We start from the raw sequence: 17,949 nt of genomic DNA, 5'->3' as shown, positions 1-17,949 counted from the left end.
TACAAACACTTCTGCACATGTGGTCAAGAATTGCCAGCGGTCTCTGCGGAGCAGCTCACTACCTCTCCACCGGCTGCAAACAGGCCTTCTGTGTCCCGCGGCGTCCCGCTGTGCAGCCGCTGTCGGGCGGCCTGACCGGGCAGGGGGCAAGCAGAGACCCCCAGGGCTGAGCAAGGGCCACATGCCACCTTCGCCTGCTCTGGGTAGAACTGGAGACATCACACCGCAGGGACACGCTGGCTGCTGCCAGGCACTGGGTGGGCTCTTTACCTACTGCAAGTCAGGCTCCTCACTATGGGGTGCACTGGAACTGGTCTGTACCTGTGTCCAACTGCTGGAAACTCTGAAATGCCCCAAGTACTAAAACCCACAAAGGCTACAGTCTCCTCTTCAGGACTACACACAGTGCTGTTTCCAGAGGAAAAGCCACCGCAATTCTGTGGTGCCTGAGGTTTCAAAGCCAGCCATTTCCCCTCCAGGACACAGGATCAGGCGAATGTTTGCTAGTGGCAATGTGCTCCTCACTGGTGGCCCTTTCCTCCACAGCCCATGGAAGCTGCCCACTTCTCTTCCCATCTTGCCACTTCTGGGTGAGAGCTTCCAGACTTCCCTGTTCGCTTCATCAGACTGTCCATGAGGAGCATCCCATGGTCAGCTTCTCCCACAGACGTTAATGCTTTTTATTTGCTTCGTATCCAGGTCTCTGGGAGAGTGAAGTAAAGGGATTTCCAAGGGACAAAGTGAGCAATGGGAGCAAGATGAGCAACCTGAGACAGTGGCAGAAACACCATGCTATGGCCACACAGACACAGCCTGAACCTTGGCCATCCATGGGCCCGGTTACCCTCAACAGCAGAGTCACTTCCTCCACTGGTAACAACTGTTCAGCTGTGCTGTCTCTGCCACAGAAAAAGTACTGGTGATTTCCTTCTTCCATCAGCAAGGAAGTTCCAGCTCCCACCATGTGGGACAGCTCATGTAGCTGCATGTGGCTTCATTTAACTAGCAGGTGCAGGGAGAATATTTTCTTCAGTAATTAGACTAATTCATTCAAAATGGAAAAGCCAATAGGGAGTTGAAAGAATAGGACAGCTTGTTTTTCTTATTTAAGAATAAAATCCAGATGGGAAGAGACCTAAAGAATTTTGAACAGTGTTTTCTCTGAACTTGTAAATCTATGCTTGGTGGGATTCTCAGAAAGACCAGATCAGTTTTAAGGAAAGTCAGGCATCTTGTTCTGAAGATTTGTTTAATCTGATTATTTTATAAATACTTCACTTGATGCCTTTGTTCAGGGCTAAATACTTGTGTTTCTGATTATGATGTCACAATTTTAAATCCTTCAGTCAATCAATTCCTCTCAGATAAAGCAATATTTTATCTGTTTAGTAAGCCAATTTGGAATGCAAAATACTCTGGAAAAAAATTCCTACTGCATCCAGCACAAGTGGACATAATAAAGTAAAGTGCATATGAAATAGTGAGTTTGCATATTTTAAAGCCTAATTTTACTTTTCATGCAAAAGACAACTAATGCAGGTTATAAGCAAAACATTAAGTAATCAAAAGACCAGTCTCAATTTTCTCTGTAATTAAAAAGCAAGAAAAATAAGTAACTGATCCAGAGAAGTTGCCAGTCAGCAAGAAGCACTTTTTAAGCATGAAGACTACGTTTATAACCTTTCACAGACGTTGATCTGTAACAGGCAAAGACAATGAAGCTTTCTGTAGAGAAGTACAAACACAAAGGTTAAGGCATCTGATTTAAATCAAAGGTTCCCATTCCTCAATTTTAAACATGACTAAAATTGGTAATTTAAGTCACAAACCTACATCAACCCATCCTGGCTCTTCTACTGGTCTCAATCTCTCCACAAGCTCATCTCCTGACCTGAAGCATGAGCAAATTTGTCTTATGTTGCTAAAAAAAAAAATCAGTATTTGGATACAAGTTTTCCAGGACTGCAAAACTGCCTTGATCAGATTCTGGCCTGCTTAGTCCCCATAAACCTGGTAATGATGATTTATATCAGTTTAATGGGGGTTTTAAAGTGTTGATCTCTCTTGTGCAGCAGCTGACACAGCCCAGAACACGTCTATAACCCCAAACAGCAATTCCCTCCCAGGAGACATGTAAATGGCTGAAAGGAAAGATGAGCAGAGGTTTACCTCCACCCTCAGAAGGGCCAAGGGGAGAGGACTTCTCCCTTTGTCATCACACCTCTGGCTCCTGGAGGATGGAGTGATGTTGCATCTTCACTTCCAGGAGTAACTGTATTCCTACATAGTGAGAGCACTAAGCATTCAGAAAGATGCCATCACAAAACTACTCTGACTAGGAAACCACTACTGGCAGCTTTTACGTTAGGACAAACCTTCTGTTTCTTTTCTTTCAGACCTCTCCAAAACATTACACTACTAACATCAGATCAAGAGACAACACAAAAGCACGTCAGTACTTCATCAACAGTAGTTAAACAAGCAACTTCCCCTACTTGATTTCCTGCAAAAAGCCTTCTAGAAAATGGGAGTGTGGTCAGGATGCGGTGCGAGGGGTCAAGGGACACTTGTTCTGTCTTCAGGGAGCCACAGACAGGCACCCACAATGCTGGGAACACCAGAGCCAGAACAAGCACCTGCAGACACCTCGAGATGTGTTTAGCCTGAGTTATGTACTGTTTTTCACATATTGCTGGTCAAGCTGTGTAACTCCTTGCCATAGGATCCTGGAAGTTCACTGGTGGGGAGGCATCAGGTGATGCGAGGGACAGAAAACTAGAATAACCCTTGAGCTGAACAGGGTTAGATGCCGGGGAGGTATGTGGAGGAAGTGAAGCATTGTACACATTCCCTTTCTTATGTACTCCAAAAGTGACCAAAAGCAGATGTTTAGGGAAGAGGAGGGCCACTGGTCCCATCCTTGTGTTTTACTTCTCACGTCAGCACTTAGATGTAGTTCAAGGGAAACAACTGCTCTAACCAGCTTTGTATCCCCCTGTCCATCCATTCTGGCCAACAGCACCAGAGCCAAAAGGCAAACCAGACCAAGGACCTAGCTAAGTAACTGGATCAATAATAAAACAGTAATTCAGTGCAGACAGGGGTCCTAGAGCCAGCCAGGTGAAGGGGCTCTGCTGTAAGGACAGCCACAGGCAAAAGGAGACACCGATGGAGGCAGGGCTTTGCAGGAAACACCAGCCCAGGAAAGCAAAACTATTTGGTGTGAAAAACACAGGATGAGGAACAGAGAGGTACATGGCTGTAGACAGCCTGTCCCTTACATCATACAGGTAATACCCATCTGGCTAATTCATAACCCAGGACTGTCTTTGCCCTGCACAGCCAGGCCTCACCATCTGTCCTATTTCCTACATGTCCCTCAACAGCTATGCATTAGGACAAGGAAAGGGTTAAAAGACAGTCCATGTTCTGACTAGAAAAGCCCACCAGAGAAGCAGTAACCTACCACAAGGCCCTGCTAGCCTGGGATGACACTACAAGGATGGGATCCCTGTGAAATCCTCTGGTTTTAAAGACACAAAATAAAAGGGGAAGTGGATTTAAGAAGCATCCCAATATGGGCCACCAATCCCTACAGTGACAGTGCTGTTCTGGAGAGGAAGAAGCACCAAGCCACTTACATTCATTGTCCCATTTATCTCTGCCACCGATTCATCGTCTGTTGGGAACTGGTAGATCTGAACCCCGTTACTGACCAGTTCGCTTGTGATTTTAATTTTAAACTTGGTCAGCTCACTCTTGGAAATGGCATCAGATTTGGCAATGATGGGAATGATGTTCACCTAGAAAGGAAAAGAGTGGTAAGAAGCCCTCAGCTTTGCTCCAGGGAGTTTTTCCAAGTCTGCAATACAACTTACAAAAACTTAAAAGTGCTCAGTAAACCTGCAGGATTTATCTGCCACCCCAGTCATCTCCACCAGCATAAGGGCTATTCAAAGTGAGTTGCCGTGCTCTGGAAAAGCAGCAGCCTTTCCACCACGCACACCTTGAACCTGCCCAGTAAGGGTTAAACGTGCCTACCTTGCTGTCAAGCTTCTTCATTGTTACCAAGTCCAGAGATTTTAGAGAGTGGCCTGTTGGAGCAATGAAGTACAAGCAAGCATGGATCCGGGTGTCATGGTAGTTGTGCAAGACCCTTTTTATCTTCAGTTCTTCTTGCAAGTAAGCTTCAAACTGAGCATCAATGAACTCAACGATGGGCTTATAGCTTTGATCGAAAAAAAAAAAGTTAAACATCTCACAGTCAGAGAGGTAAACAGACAGTGCTCCTTTGCTTGCTTTTAAGAAGTAAGCTGCTGGTTAGATTTCACTTCCTGAGACCAGTTCTCTCAGTCTCCCTTCCTCCCCAGACATAAGAAATCTTAAAGTTGCACTACATCAGACTCTAGCAGCCTGTTTGACAAAACACAGTACTGGAGATTCAGCAGAGAACAGGAGACACACCATCCTCTCCAAGGAAAGTGGACTCTCATACTTCAAAAGGTGAAGGTGCAACTTTTAAAAGGAAATTAATGGAGATTCATTCACATCAGTGTGTAACCCCTGCTTGCACTCAGGGAGCAAATGGCTTGCTGCTCTCACAACCCCGAGTCCTGCAGGCAGAAGACACGTCTCCATTCAGTACTACCTTTGCCCAGTGCTCTGGGGCAGGAAATCCCTGCAACTCCTTCGCAATGCAATCTGAAATACAGAGCCTGTCAGACTCACAATGTAAAGAACATTATTGAATCTTAAATAAAACTAAAAGAAAATCTAACAGACCCACAACAAAACAATTCCCATCTGCAATGCCTTTGTGAAGATGCACCTTGGAGATGGTCTGGTGGAATCACAAACCCCTCAACTGTGATGCTCCAGCCACGATGGAACGTGAGCTGCCAGAGATACTTCCCCAGGGTATCTCACTGTACATTTATTGTGCTTTCTTTGGCAACATGGAAGGGCCCTGCCAGAAGTAGCTGTTAAGCCAAGTGGTCACTAGACCATGCTAGTGGTTTGGTTGGCAGCTCATGGTCAGCACAGCTCAAGGAAGCAAGCACAGATGCCCTGGAGCTCCCCACCAGATGAATTTGGGCAGAAGGCTGCCAGCAGGGCAGATATTACTCTGACAGCATGAGAAAAACTGCTTAGATAGTTGGATCAGTGCTGACACACCACAGCCTCTGTCCTCTCTTCTACCTGTCCCATCCCAAAGAGGTGACAAGGACAACCTCTAAGAAGGAAGGAAGAAAACTTTACAGCACAGTCTGGCCCAACTAGGGCACAGGGAGAGACCCTGAATGAAAAAACCAGGTCATGATACAGGCTCTCTCCCCCTTCACTCACCTGTCCTCTTTGTTGATCTGATCTCCAAAACCGACGGTGCTCACAATAGTCAGTTTGAGGTTGACGTTGCTTTCCTGCAGGTCATAGGTATTGGATTTCAGCTGGACCCCAGGCTGTGAGTGAGATGCTGGGTCACCTTCAAACTTGGTGTTGAAAAGTGTGTCCATGAGGGTGGACTTACCAAGGCCAGTTTCTCCTGTTGGAGAAAAAGACAGTTGAAATGTTCTGTGGAATATTAATATGGCATGGCCTTTCAGCTTCCAAATGTTAACAGGGATGAAATTGTAGCAGATGAAAGCAGATCTCATGCTCCAAGCAGATTGTCTGGCAAGCAGAAAGCCATGTACAATGGAAGGCCTGTACTCTGGGCAAATTACATTTCACAGTCTAATGGCCATTAATATCATTAGAAAATAGAGATGAAAAGAAAGAGGTGAAAAGGCAGAGGGGAAAACATCGTTCAGATCGTCCATAAACCCACAACTACACTACAGAAGATGCTGTATCCATTGAAAACTGGGAGAGGGAACAGGGCTCATTGCCATATCCAAAAAAAAGATGCTCCAGATCAATATGCCTCTAATAAGCAGCCACTGATGCAGTCTCCTTCTATGCATAAACACTTGAGAGTTGGTTCCAGTTCTACAGCAAGTTGTGCAGTTGGTTTCTTGTACCCACAACAGATTAAGTTGGGGGATCAGCCTTCTAGACTGAGAGGGGAGATTTTCTGTAATATCTGGTTTCCATACCTTAAGGGCTACACAAGCTATACGATACTCCAAAATCTGCTTTCAGAAGTTTTGCAGCATTGAACTGCTATTTGGATTTCATCTATTAACGGGGAACTATTTCCTTGTCTTGAAGGAAGAGACAAATCCCAGAGACCAGTCTTAAATTTGTATTAGATACAACCCAGGAAGAACAAACCAAATCCCTCTGTGCACTCATTCCACAGGGCAGCCTCCCTTACCATGCTCTGACAATAGAGCCAGCTGTCCGAGCTCAAAGAATCTGACTCTGTGCTAAACCCATAAGCAATCTGGTTTGCTGCCCTGTGAGGGCTGTTGTGTTTTGGAGAAATGGCGATTTCTGAGCTGCCCAGCTGGCTTTTGCTGAAACATCAGGATCCGGCTGAACCCCACCCACTGCGAGGGCTTCTCTTCCAGCCCGCTGTGAGACCCCAGGGAGACTGTGTCTGGCTGAAGCAGCCTTCCCCCCCGCCCTGAGCCCTCAGCTCCCAAACAAGACAACTTCATCATCTTCCTACTCTGCTCCAAAGAAAAGAGCTTCTTATTTTTGCAGGTTTAGAGCTCTGCAACAGACCCAAACTTGCATGAAATGCCCAATTCAACAAGAGGTAAATCCTTCTCATCCTCCACCGTCCAAATCTCTGAGCCTCACGCCTACAAAGCAGGCAAATTCCACTCTCTTGGCCTCAGAAGGGACATCTCTCACTCAGGGCTGAAGTATATGACAAGCAGGGCAGGGCTAACATCCCCTGCTCTGGGAACTAAGCAGTCTCAGATTGCCAGGATCATGTATCAAGTATCTTTCCAGAAGCAGCAAGATTCATTAACGTTTGAAAGTCAATGTACACCTTGAGCTGCAGAGCTGCCTGGGAGCCAGCTAAGTGTTTGTGCTCCATCACCGATGATGCCAGCTACGGCCAGAACAGCTTCAAATCCAGTTGCTCTTCACACCAATCTCATTTGCAATCCAAAGGGGAGAAAAGGGAGACAGCACCGGGACTTGGTGTTCCTGCAATCCCTTGTGCTATGTCAATGCATCAGCCATACCTACAACACTGCCAACTGGAGTGCACCGGCATGAGAAAGGGAGTGGGACCCAGCAAAGCACAAGGTTATCTCTGTCACTAGAAGAATGAGCTGGACCATCCAGAAGACTCACGGCTGATCACGTGGCAAGCCCTTCATTGACTTGGCATCTCACAGTCTGGGCTTTTGGGGTACCATTTGCCCCAAACGGGGAGCAGGTGCACAAAGCACAGCAGACATGGTTTGGACAGGGATTTTGAGAGTTAACAGCAGACTGCCTGGACGACCTGCCAGGCCTTTCTCAGGGATTCCAGGAAAACAGCAGCATAAAAAAAAAATCTAAACAGCCTGAGAAGGCTGCAGCATTTCCAGGGCCACTGCCAAGGGATGGGTGGGACAGACCAGAGGGTTGGCAGCTTGCCTGTGAATGCCAGGATCCCTGGTGGGGTGTCTCAGGACAGGGGAGCTCATCAGCCCTGGGGTTTGGGAGCACCTCCCACACACCAGCCTGCAAAGCCTCCTCCTGTGACGCTGCCCCACGTTCTCTATCCCACGGCCTGGTGAGCCCCGGAGCAGGGTCAGATCCAGCAGTCTGTGCCCCGAGCCTACAGGGCTGCAGGACACTGTGACAGGGGAGCAGCAGTGGCAACCAGGGCAGGGAGCTGCCCTCTGCAGCGGATACACAAGGTCACGTGTAAATCACGCTGGCTTCCAGGCAGACAAAACACCCTGTAAGCCACCTCTCATTTCTGCCTCTCTTCTCTACGGCAAAAGATGTTCACATGAGGCCAAGACTATTGTTTAAATGCATCCTGAACCTGCTAATCATCACCTACTTTAAATGAATCTAATGTGTCGTTTCCAGCAGAAGTGACTTTAACTGTCAGAGGGGACAGAAGTGCATTAGAGATGCAGGCAAATTTTTAGAGACAGGACATGCTTTTCTACTCCTTCTCACACCAGCCACACAGAGCCAGCAAAGGCAACTTTGAATTCACACACTGAGGTTTTCCTTTTGGAAGGGGAAGATCTGAACTGGTAAAGCATTTTTCCATAGGTGCAAGTTGCCCATCCAAACACCTACAACTTTGTGTTCAAAACACAAAACACCCAGCCTCTAACATGGCATCTCAAATGTGAGGTCTGCACAGCAGAAATTACAGTCAACCAGCAGATACACCCTTCCCAGCACTGCGTAACCCCACTGACAGGGCACAGCACTAACGCCTGCCAGAGAAGAGGAGGACGGAGGAGAGAGGAAAGATTGTCTCAGCTAAAAGAAACATGACATTAACACTGACGGAGTGACATGAGATAGTAAAAGATTGATGATTTTAAAGTGCTTTGCTGTGTTTAATATGACCAGAGCTAGGGAGCAGTGCTACTTTGAAGGGCAAAAGGACAGAAAGGAGGATTGCTGAATCTCCTGGGAGTTTCTGCCTCACACAGAGACAACTTTCCGCTGGCTAGAAGATGTAAATGGTGCCAACTGCTTCTTGTAAGGACAGAAGTCCAGATGAAACAGATGGTCTGATGAAAAGGACAAGTAGTCTGTACTTGTTCCAGCTGACAGCACTGGAATCTTCTCCAAAAAGCAGAAACGATGAATGGGGATTAAGGGAGGCACCGTGGAAAAAGCAGCGGTGTATGCGAACCAAGTGAGAGGCGTCCTTGGCAGGGAGATTATTTCCTGATGTCAGGCTTATAGGCACACATGTGATTTGATCTCCAAAAATGTACTTAGGATTATGCAATTCGGCAGTGGCCTGCTCTCCTGAAGCAGGGCTGATAAAGCGCTGTGAGGAGGACAGGGCAGGGAGGGTAACTTTTACTGTCAGAGTTCTGCACCAGGAAGCTCTGACAGCTAATGAAAAGCTGTAGCATCCTGCCTTTCATCATCAGATTTATTTCTACTATTAAGCCTGACAATTTTCAGAGATGCGAAAAAAAAAAAAAAATGGCAAGAGACACTGCACCAGTCAGGCTCTGGACACACAGCATCCGTACAGCAGTGCCCAGAAGGCATCACACACTTTTAACACCTGACAGCCTGCCAGGCTAGAGACACTGTGCTGGGCTCCACACACCTTCTCTCGGTCTTCTGAGGCACATTTGCTGCTCCAACTGCACATGCACATGGCGTCTTCAGTGCTCTACAGAAACGGTTCATCGAATTCGTCATTGGCAGAGCAGTGGCACCACTTGCAAAAACACAGGTGGGACAGGTGCCACTCTCCTCCCTTCAGCTACTCCAGAGAGATCCCCTGCTCTGGGACCAGACTGCCCTCCCTGGGATACCAGGTCAGGACTTCGCTCTCACTCTTTGGGGCTCTCCAGCTGGTGGCCAGGCAGAGCTCCTGTCAAAAGACAGCAAGCACCCGTGCTGCAGGGAGTAAGTGATCTGGCCATCGGTACTGCGAAGCGACACGTCATGTTGTGCAGGCAAGCAGCATGAGGGCTACCCACCACCAGCTGCTCTGGGTGAGATGGAGATGAGGTGAGAGGTGGAGGTGAGGTGCTACCATATCTGTATCTGACACTGGCCAGCAGCTAGAGTGGAGGAACAGAACAAGCTGTGCCCACCACAAATGCTTCTTCCTTTGGGAAGCTGGAAGCTTCCCAAACCAAAAGAGGTATCTTTGTGCTGAATGCACCTTCATGGCTTCTTCCTTGTACAGAAATTTTGGCAACCTAAGCACCCCGCAGCAGTACGATGAATTATACACCATAAAAGCTGTACCTCCTTTTTTGTACCTAGTGATTTAATTTGCTTTTCCCTAGTACATGTTACGTGAAACAACAAACAGCTGCTCACTGGCTCCCTTCTCCACATCACTCAGGATTTAAGAGGCCCCAGTCATATCATCCTAAATCGACTCTGTGGAAGGAAAGAGGAGCCTTTGGAGTATTTCCCTGTTCAAAGGCACGGAGCAGCTTTCACGAGAGCGCCCTTTCATGAAAGAGCAACACCTGTCCTTCATGAGATTAACAACTGTGGCTCCAGATATCAGATATTACAATCTTAAAGAAAATGTACACACATGCACAGCCCTTTCACGTGAAGAAATGGGAGCTAACCCAATGTAGCAGGTTTGTTGAGACAAGCCCTGAGGCAGCTCAGCCTGATAAGGCCTTCTCTCACAGAGAGCAGAAAAAATAGTTCTTTCCATCTGACAGGCATATGGAGACACTACACGATTCACCCATCGCAAGGCAAATTGCGGGGACAAGAGGAACAACATGGGCTCACAAAAGATGCTGAAAAGCCTCAGAGGATTATCTGGCTCCCAGCCACCAGTCTGCCCCAGGGGACCAGCAGTGAGGGGGCAGGAGAGGGCTGACGAGACTGATGGCTTTGCAGTTGGAGAAACCCTGTTCTCTCCTCAGCTGGTTGCACCAGTGATCACAAAACCAACCACTGGGCAACTTCCAGGCTGCACAGCTCATCACCCCATTGAAAGCTGCCTGCTGGAGAGCAGACAGCAGCTCTGCACAAGGAAAACTGTGCACATCCCCCCCGTCGCCAGCCGGTGAGAGCTCCCGCATCCCAAGTGGCTCACTCGTTTACAGTGAGAGACCTCAAGCAATTGTGGTACAGTCCCTGAAAAAAGAGAAGGTATTTCTGCCACAAAATAGCCATTTCTTATTGCACAGAATAGGCAGGTTAGAAAAAATCCCCTGCACATCCTGGAAGAGAGGAAGGGGGAAACTCCTGCTTATAATGGGATACTAGTCTAATGCAACTTACAATCTACCCTTGCCAAAATTGAGAAAGTTTACATTGAAAAATGTCAGTCTGTTCTTCCTCTTTCTTCCCCATCTCACTGAAAAATAGTCAGCACAGAAGGTCTCAGCCAGTAAATACTTCTCCAGCCTTTGCACTGAACTGAGGCAACTAACATTTTAACATGGAAGCTTTAGGAAAAGAACAGTTGTGCTGAGGAACAAAATCAGAGAAACCATCCGCAACCCCTGACTTCTTATGAGAGGTTTGCTCATTTATTCTATCTTCGGCTCTAGTCTCAAAGGGGAGACAGCTTTCAGCATGAGAAGAGCTAAAAATTGCTCCACTCTGGACATGCTGTGGAGAGGCATTTCTGAAGCCTTCCTTGGCTCCTCCACCAGGAGCTGTGGAAACTGGTGGCTCCGATCCAGTATGGCACAGAGCAAAATTGTCACTGGATTTTTTCTCCAACAGATGCACACACAGCTGAAAAATGGGGGGCAATGAAGTGCCTTTCTCTCATGCTTAGTGGCCTGACTATGGGATCAGTTCATCTGTTTGTTGTTTTGTTTCCTCCAATCCTCATTCGCTCCCTGTTCTTTCAATTTTTCACCCCAAACTTCTGATGTACAAGTGAGACCCAACAGAATAAATGACAGATGGACTCTGGGACCTTCTGTTTTCTTCCTCCAGGATGTTTAACAGTTTAACTTTGTTACCACAAGTTAACAGGGCACCAGGCAACTTTTAAAAGACATTTTAAAGCCTGACCTCCTCAACTCAAGTTTTGTAGATCTTTTCTAATGAAGCTTATTAAACTTTATAGAAAAGTTTCTGTATTTCAAGATTGACCATGTCTGTGTTATTAGTATTCATAAAAGACTGACATTAATAACTAATGTGCATTGATCTTGGCAAGTCCTTGTCATTCAGATCAACAAGCAATTAATGTATTCCATTTCTGTCCTGCAAAGAGTAAAGCAGAGGCATTCAACTCCTCTCCACACATCAAAGTGAACATATAACCACAGGAGGCATCCACTGCTACACCTATAACTTGTAGAAAAAACACACAGCAGCTCGGTAAGTGCAAAAGGAAATACTTTAAGACTTCAATCCTTAGGACAAGAGTTCCACTAGGTCACATCACATTCACGTACTGTGGAAATCACCTAGCGACTCAGCCTGCCAGTGACCTCTACTTGTCAGCAAAGTTTATCATCTCACAGGAATGCCATTGTCAGGGAAAGTTTTCTTCTCAGCTCCAATTAACAGGGAGGGAGCTCCCCTCTCCTCACTCTACTCCGCTGTCTCAGACTTAACCCTGTCCTGGGCAAACACCCAGGTCCATAGTATGAGCTGGATCTCTCACAGGAGGGGCCAGACAACCTTTGTGCGGGTGCAGAGCCGACCACCAGCTAACATGAGTCCCCAGGAGGTGTCCACAGCTGCAGCTCTCCTCTTCCTCACGCCAGGCACTGCTGCGGGCATCTGCAGACAGAACTTACACCGAGCAGCCACGGCCACACAACAACCTCCTGCTCTCAGAGGCAGGGCGCCGCATCAGTAAACCAAACTAATTGTCCTCTCAAATAATTAATTCCCTTATCCACCTTATCAAACTACTGTACCAAAGCCATACAGGATTTACTTCTGTTACCTGGGAGCACCTCTGAGGAGGGACCATTTGGGATCCTAACCCTGGGCAAGACCTGTAAGACAGGCAGACGCTGCAGGGACAGACACCAAGTCCTACTACAGCACCAGGCCCCAGCTGAGATCCATACCAACTGGCAGCTTAGAAAATCATCTGACCAGCTAAGGCTTGGCCAGACACTATTTTAATTCAAGTATGCACAGAAGGAAAGATAAAAAAAGCTTTAATTTAAGAGGAGCATGTCTAGTATTTTATTAAAATAATTATAATAATAATTCAATACCTAGCCAAACAAGACCTCAGAAAGAAGTTCTCTGGCATGAGTACGTATTTTCTTTTAAAAACATTAAATTTGAACATACTAGGAAAATAAAGATAGTAATAAAAGCCTGGGATTTTAGGCATTTTATTTCTATGGTTCACTGCCTGGTAGAAAGCCATACTGCATAACCCCAGCAGGGATTTCCGAGAGCACCATTAAATCTTGTTACTGAAAATAGACAGAACAGTTGAGGAAATTTAAATCAAAGCTACCTTTTTAATGCTGTCACCTACAAGCTACATGCAGCTGCAGAGAAGCCCTTTTAAGCAAGAGAACTTCCCAAAATGGAAATACTCACCCACACACAGGATGTTGAAACAAAACCCATGATTAACTGACTTATTAACCAGCTGGTCAGGCAAACTGTCAAATCCTACGTGTCCAGAAAGTGGGACAGTACGACAGCCTTCACCCTGAAATACAATGAAATAGTTGTATCATTCTCATGCAAAATACACTTATCTGTATAAAGCCTCAAGACCTCCCAAGTGGAATCAACTGTACAGTCCAAGCAGACATTTGCATATATACTGTAAATTGTGTCAGCGGGCTTTCCTCTTCTCCAAAACAAATCCAGACAGCGCAAATAGAACATTTCATTTGCTGCACATTAGAAGGTAGCCCTGTCAGAAAAATATTAAACTGTGCAAAACACATACCCAAATACAGCTGCTGAAATAGAGGCAGTGAAACATGTGTTTCTTGAGAAATTATGTAGACACTCAAGTCTCACCTTATACTGCAAACAAGAAGAATCCCCTATGCAAAGGAATATATTAATGATGCCTCCTCCCATAAGACTATTACAATTCACTTAACATGCATTGTAACTCATGTGTAATTCACATTCACAGCTGCAATTATAGAAACTAACTAGAAATGGTTAGGAAAACTGTACCTACATCTAGTAATTGAACAACCCAAACACACTGCCTCTGCAAAGTTCAAGCGTTGTAGCACAGAAACAGCAGAGAATACAGTCTTCAAGCTACCAAACACAGCAATATCTTCCATATTGTTATGAAGATGAAAATCTCAGACCAAATCTATAAAATGGCCATTAGCACCAGAAAATCAGGGATCACTGAAGGAAGCTGCAAGGAAGATGCTCGCATGGGCAGATGGCCAGACCATGCAAGGTAGCAGGTCTTCTCCAGCTCTCAGTGTTGCTATCCGAGCTTCAGAGCACATATTTCAAATCTAGGAACTGAACAGGATAAAAACAGCTGAGAAAAAGTGTCCAGAACTGAGCTGCTTGTAACCACACAGACTGCAGAAGGCAGCCTGCACGGGGATTTGGGAGCGGAGGCACCTGAACATTCTGGCTGGGGGGCACAGGCTGCTCCTGCCCAGCCACCCAGCTGACTTCATGAGAAGCTGCTCCCACACCCTGCTCTCTCTTCTGTCTGACACCACTAACCCAGTCTCCGGGGCCAGGCGTCCCCTTTCTGCCCCGGGAAGGGGAAGGGCCAAGCTCCAGCTCCTGCTCACGCTGTGCTCCACACCCAGCACAGCCGCTTGCTTGTGCAGCGGGGACAGAAATTTTCACCTGGCCATTGCCCAAGGGCCTATGTATGCCAAGGCACTCCGGGTTCCAAACCTGCACAGCAGACAGTATAAACTATATGCAGAGGCTCAGCCTCAGAAACGGCATCACGAAAACCAGAGAGTCGGTGCTAACCCTGCACACTTGTGTGTACTGGGAAGTTCCCCTTCTGCATCACCCCCAAAAGGTGTTTCCCTCCCTGGAGTAAAGACTTTTCCAAACAATGTATTTTTGTGTCAAATACAGAAAACTGCCCTCTGGCCTTTCGAGAATATTATTAGTTCGCAAGAAATACTGCAGCCAAAACATGTATAGGGTGTAATTTTTAACTTACTCTTTCAGAATTATGTTTTCACGTATCTTGAAAGCCTGTTTGTATGTACAAGCATACTGGTTTTCCCTCTTCTGTTAATGGCACTGGTATTTTAGGCTAGGAGCACATCCCCAAGGACTGCATTCACTACAGTAGCCTGTCAGAGTACAATTATTTGCCTTGTTACTGTTTTGCCAGTGTGGGGTTTTTTTCCAAATATGAGGCTCCAAATACACTTCAGCCGTTAATCATATTTATCACCCTGTGATGTGTAAATATGTTTCCCCTTAGCCATATTTTGTGTATTAGTGACTCTTCCTGCCAAGATGTTCACCAAATATGGCGCTTTATTAATCCCTGAGCACCTTGTCTCCAAATGACATGTTCATCAGGAAGGCATTTCAGTTCCCCAGCAGATTGTTTTCACCTTCTGAGGATGCAGCTCCTTGGCCCAGCAATTCAGAAACAAACAGTTAAAGTAGAAGAAAGGGAAACCATCAGGCATGCAGATTTTGTGAGGACACACCTAGACTCTCTTAAACTACTTTCACCAAAACAAAAACCCATCACTGGGGTATCTCATGGCAGTGTTTGATCTGCATGGAAAGGACCATGGCCTCGATGAAGAACAGATGGGTGGACACAGTCTGCAAAGGCATGACAGAACTGCAGACAGACTCCTCCTGGGGAAGGAGAAATATCAAGTGTATTTTTAATAGCCTTAAAACTGCACCATTGGAAGACTGAACACTACTCTCCCCAGGAAGCGTGGGCAGGAGTGTAGGCTCTCATTAAGAACAAATCTTCTCCTCATCCCTAAATATAAGCGTGATCCAGATGGAACAAAATAAACGGTAGAAGTTAAGCCACTCTCGGCTGAGAGGAGGCATTTACCATCATGCAGTATTCAGCCTGCAAGTCATTTCCTGTAGCCTCTTTTTCTAGTCACCTGTGGTTTTATAATGCAGTTAAACCACACTTCACATCTGCTACAGGCCAGGAAACAAGTACTGCAAAATCTGATTTCCAGTCATAGCAGCTGAGCCTTCATGTTAAGCATGCAGCCATGAGGTATACTGTGCTACTCTGTCTAAAAATCCAAAGCCTGCTTGGACAAGGCATTGAGAGATCAGATGTGGGGGGGAAAAAAAAAATAAATAAATTTTTAAGGTCAGACTGGTTTTGACACATGTCAAAAAGTTGTCAGCAGTTAGCAAACCTGTGGAGAGAAAAGAAACATCTTCTATCTGATCCACCAAGAAACAGTGCAAGTCACCAGTCTTCACACACCAAGTGGTGTCTCTGTATCCAGAATGCAACTATATATAAACAGCATCATCATAAACAACATATGAACACAGCGATTAGTCATCCTGCCTGTACATTAAATGTAGATTTGCATTACCTTGCTCAAAACTGAAGGAGGATATGTTAAGCTTATAAACTTTTTGCTGAAAAAGTGTCCAAGTGCTATCTTCCATTATGTATCTTCAAAAACAACCTTTCAGGGCAAATTTAAAACATATAAAGAGATACCAACAAGATAAGCAAGGTTTAACTATTGACTGTATGAAGGCATTTTCCACAAGCATCAGTGAGCACTGGATGGTCGAGAGTCCTTCTGTACTCTCTATTTTGAAGTTAGCATCTTCTTGGAACAAAAACAAAGACAGGATCTCTGGGAAGCCAGTGTGAATGCTGGCACCACACCAAGATACCAGATGCCTTTCCCCCCACCCCGCCCCCATATACACAGAGTGATCCCCCCAAGATAGAATGGGCTGTTGTTGCTTGGGAGGAAGCAAAGCATGTTTGCAACAAACAAGAGTAAAAAAACAAAAAGAGCAATACGCTCTCTTGCTGCATTACCAGGCAGGGCCATTGCAGAGTGAAAGTAAAAAGTAGCCACTTGGAGAGGATTTTTCTGTTTCTTCCCTGTCTTCGAAAGATTTACACCGCTTTTGCTAGGGCTTCTCCATGCCACAGAAACCACCGCTGCCTACTCTAATTCTTAAAAAAAACTATCAGAAATATACGAAAAATATAAAGATGCTATAATAAATGACCCCAAGCCTGAAAGCACTGCATGTTAAATATTAGTTTAAAGAAAATGGGTCTGATTCAGACTCCAGGTGTTTGAATCACTTCATCAGGGTCCTTGGGACAAAAAAAACGATTACAGGAAAACCTTGCTGAATGTGCATCTCTGCCTTGATCTGCTTTAGTTGATAAGTAGGTACACCCCTGTCACCTCCTGACATCCCTGGAGCCTCGAGAGGCTATTACCGTTTTGCAGAGATAAAGCAAAGCATCCTCACTGAGCCCACGCAATGGTGCTGCTCACTGCACAGGTCAGCACTCCACAGTCAGGACAATTTCTGGTGGCCTGGACTAAAGGAACAATGCAAAAAGACACCATGGCAAAGCAAAAGCCTCCACTTGGCGATATTTAGGCAGAACACAGCAAATAAAGAAGGCTAGAGCTCTGAAGCTAAGGGACACAGTATCCAATCCAGGCTTGCACATCAAGAAAACACTCCCAAAGACTGTGGTACAGTATTTCTTCTGCATCTAATTGAAAAGAGTGTTTCTGTTTAGGACACTGACAGCTGCCATTCACTACTTCTGACACAATTTCCAACCTCTCCCCAGATGAGAATCACTTCTAACACTGAGGCCCTGGAGACTCCCTTCAGAGGATTTCCAAACGGCCAAAACAAACACAATAGCACCATCCCTCAATAAAAACAAATCAAGCAACACTCACAGAGTTCCATCACCACTGCCAATGCTCACAGCAGGTCCCCTGCCCTTCTGCCATCCCATAAAGCTGACACCTGGGGAGGTTAACCCCCTATACCTGAGACAACTCTTGCACAAGAAGTCAAACATCAAATTGCAAAGCAAGGCAGAACCTGAATTCAGGTTTCCACACCACAGTTTTTCACATCATTTTTATGCCAAAACATCATCAGATCCCTTCTCATGACCTCGACGTTATGGCATCCACTTCCCCAGACTGCATTTGGCTCTGATTAAACAGCAAATTAGAGCAACACTTCAACCAATTACTTCTCAGTTGTACAAGTGTGTAATTCTCTTATGCAATGACAGAATTATCCAGCAGACAGTATAAACATCATCCACAAGATAAATGCAAAGCAGAAATGTAAAGTGTAGATGAAGACTTTGTATTTCTTTTCCTTGCTCAGCTGACAAGAAATCATCAGGACACGTATAAAAAAAAAAAACAATAGAGAAGTGGT

General features: G+C 45.8%; 1 protein-coding gene across 7 annotated transcripts in view; it reads right to left on the bottom strand.

Moving 5' to 3' along the window:
- The window catches only part of SEPTIN6 (septin 6), a 32,384-nt gene that overhangs the window by 12,467 nt on the left and 1,968 nt on the right, over nt 1–17,949 (bottom strand). For all 7 annotated transcript variants that reach the window (XR_006166921.1, XM_042807114.1, XM_042807110.1 and 4 more), the window contains exons 2-5: nt 13,123–13,237; nt 5,347–5,542; nt 4,042–4,228; nt 3,642–3,803 (exon numbers count right to left, since the gene is read on the bottom strand). Coding sequence is in view for 6 of the 7 variants with exons in the window: in XM_042807114.1 (XP_042663048.1) it covers nt 3,642–3,803; nt 4,042–4,228; nt 5,347–5,542; nt 13,123–13,237 (660 nt within the window). In the remaining variant the exon portion in view is untranslated. The remainder of the gene's footprint in view (nt 1–3,641; nt 3,804–4,041; nt 4,229–5,346; nt 5,543–13,122; nt 13,238–17,949) is intronic.

The sequence above is a fragment of the Tyto alba genome, unplaced genomic scaffold (genome assembly GCF_018691265.1).
Source record: "Tyto alba isolate M040663 unplaced genomic scaffold, T.alba_DEE_v4.0 Super-Scaffold_5, whole genome shotgun sequence".
Lineage (NCBI taxonomy): Eukaryota > Metazoa > Chordata > Aves > Strigiformes > Tytonidae > Tyto > Tyto alba.
The sequence above is the reverse complement of the archived record's forward strand: the minus strand, read 5'-3'. Positions and strand labels throughout refer to the sequence as shown.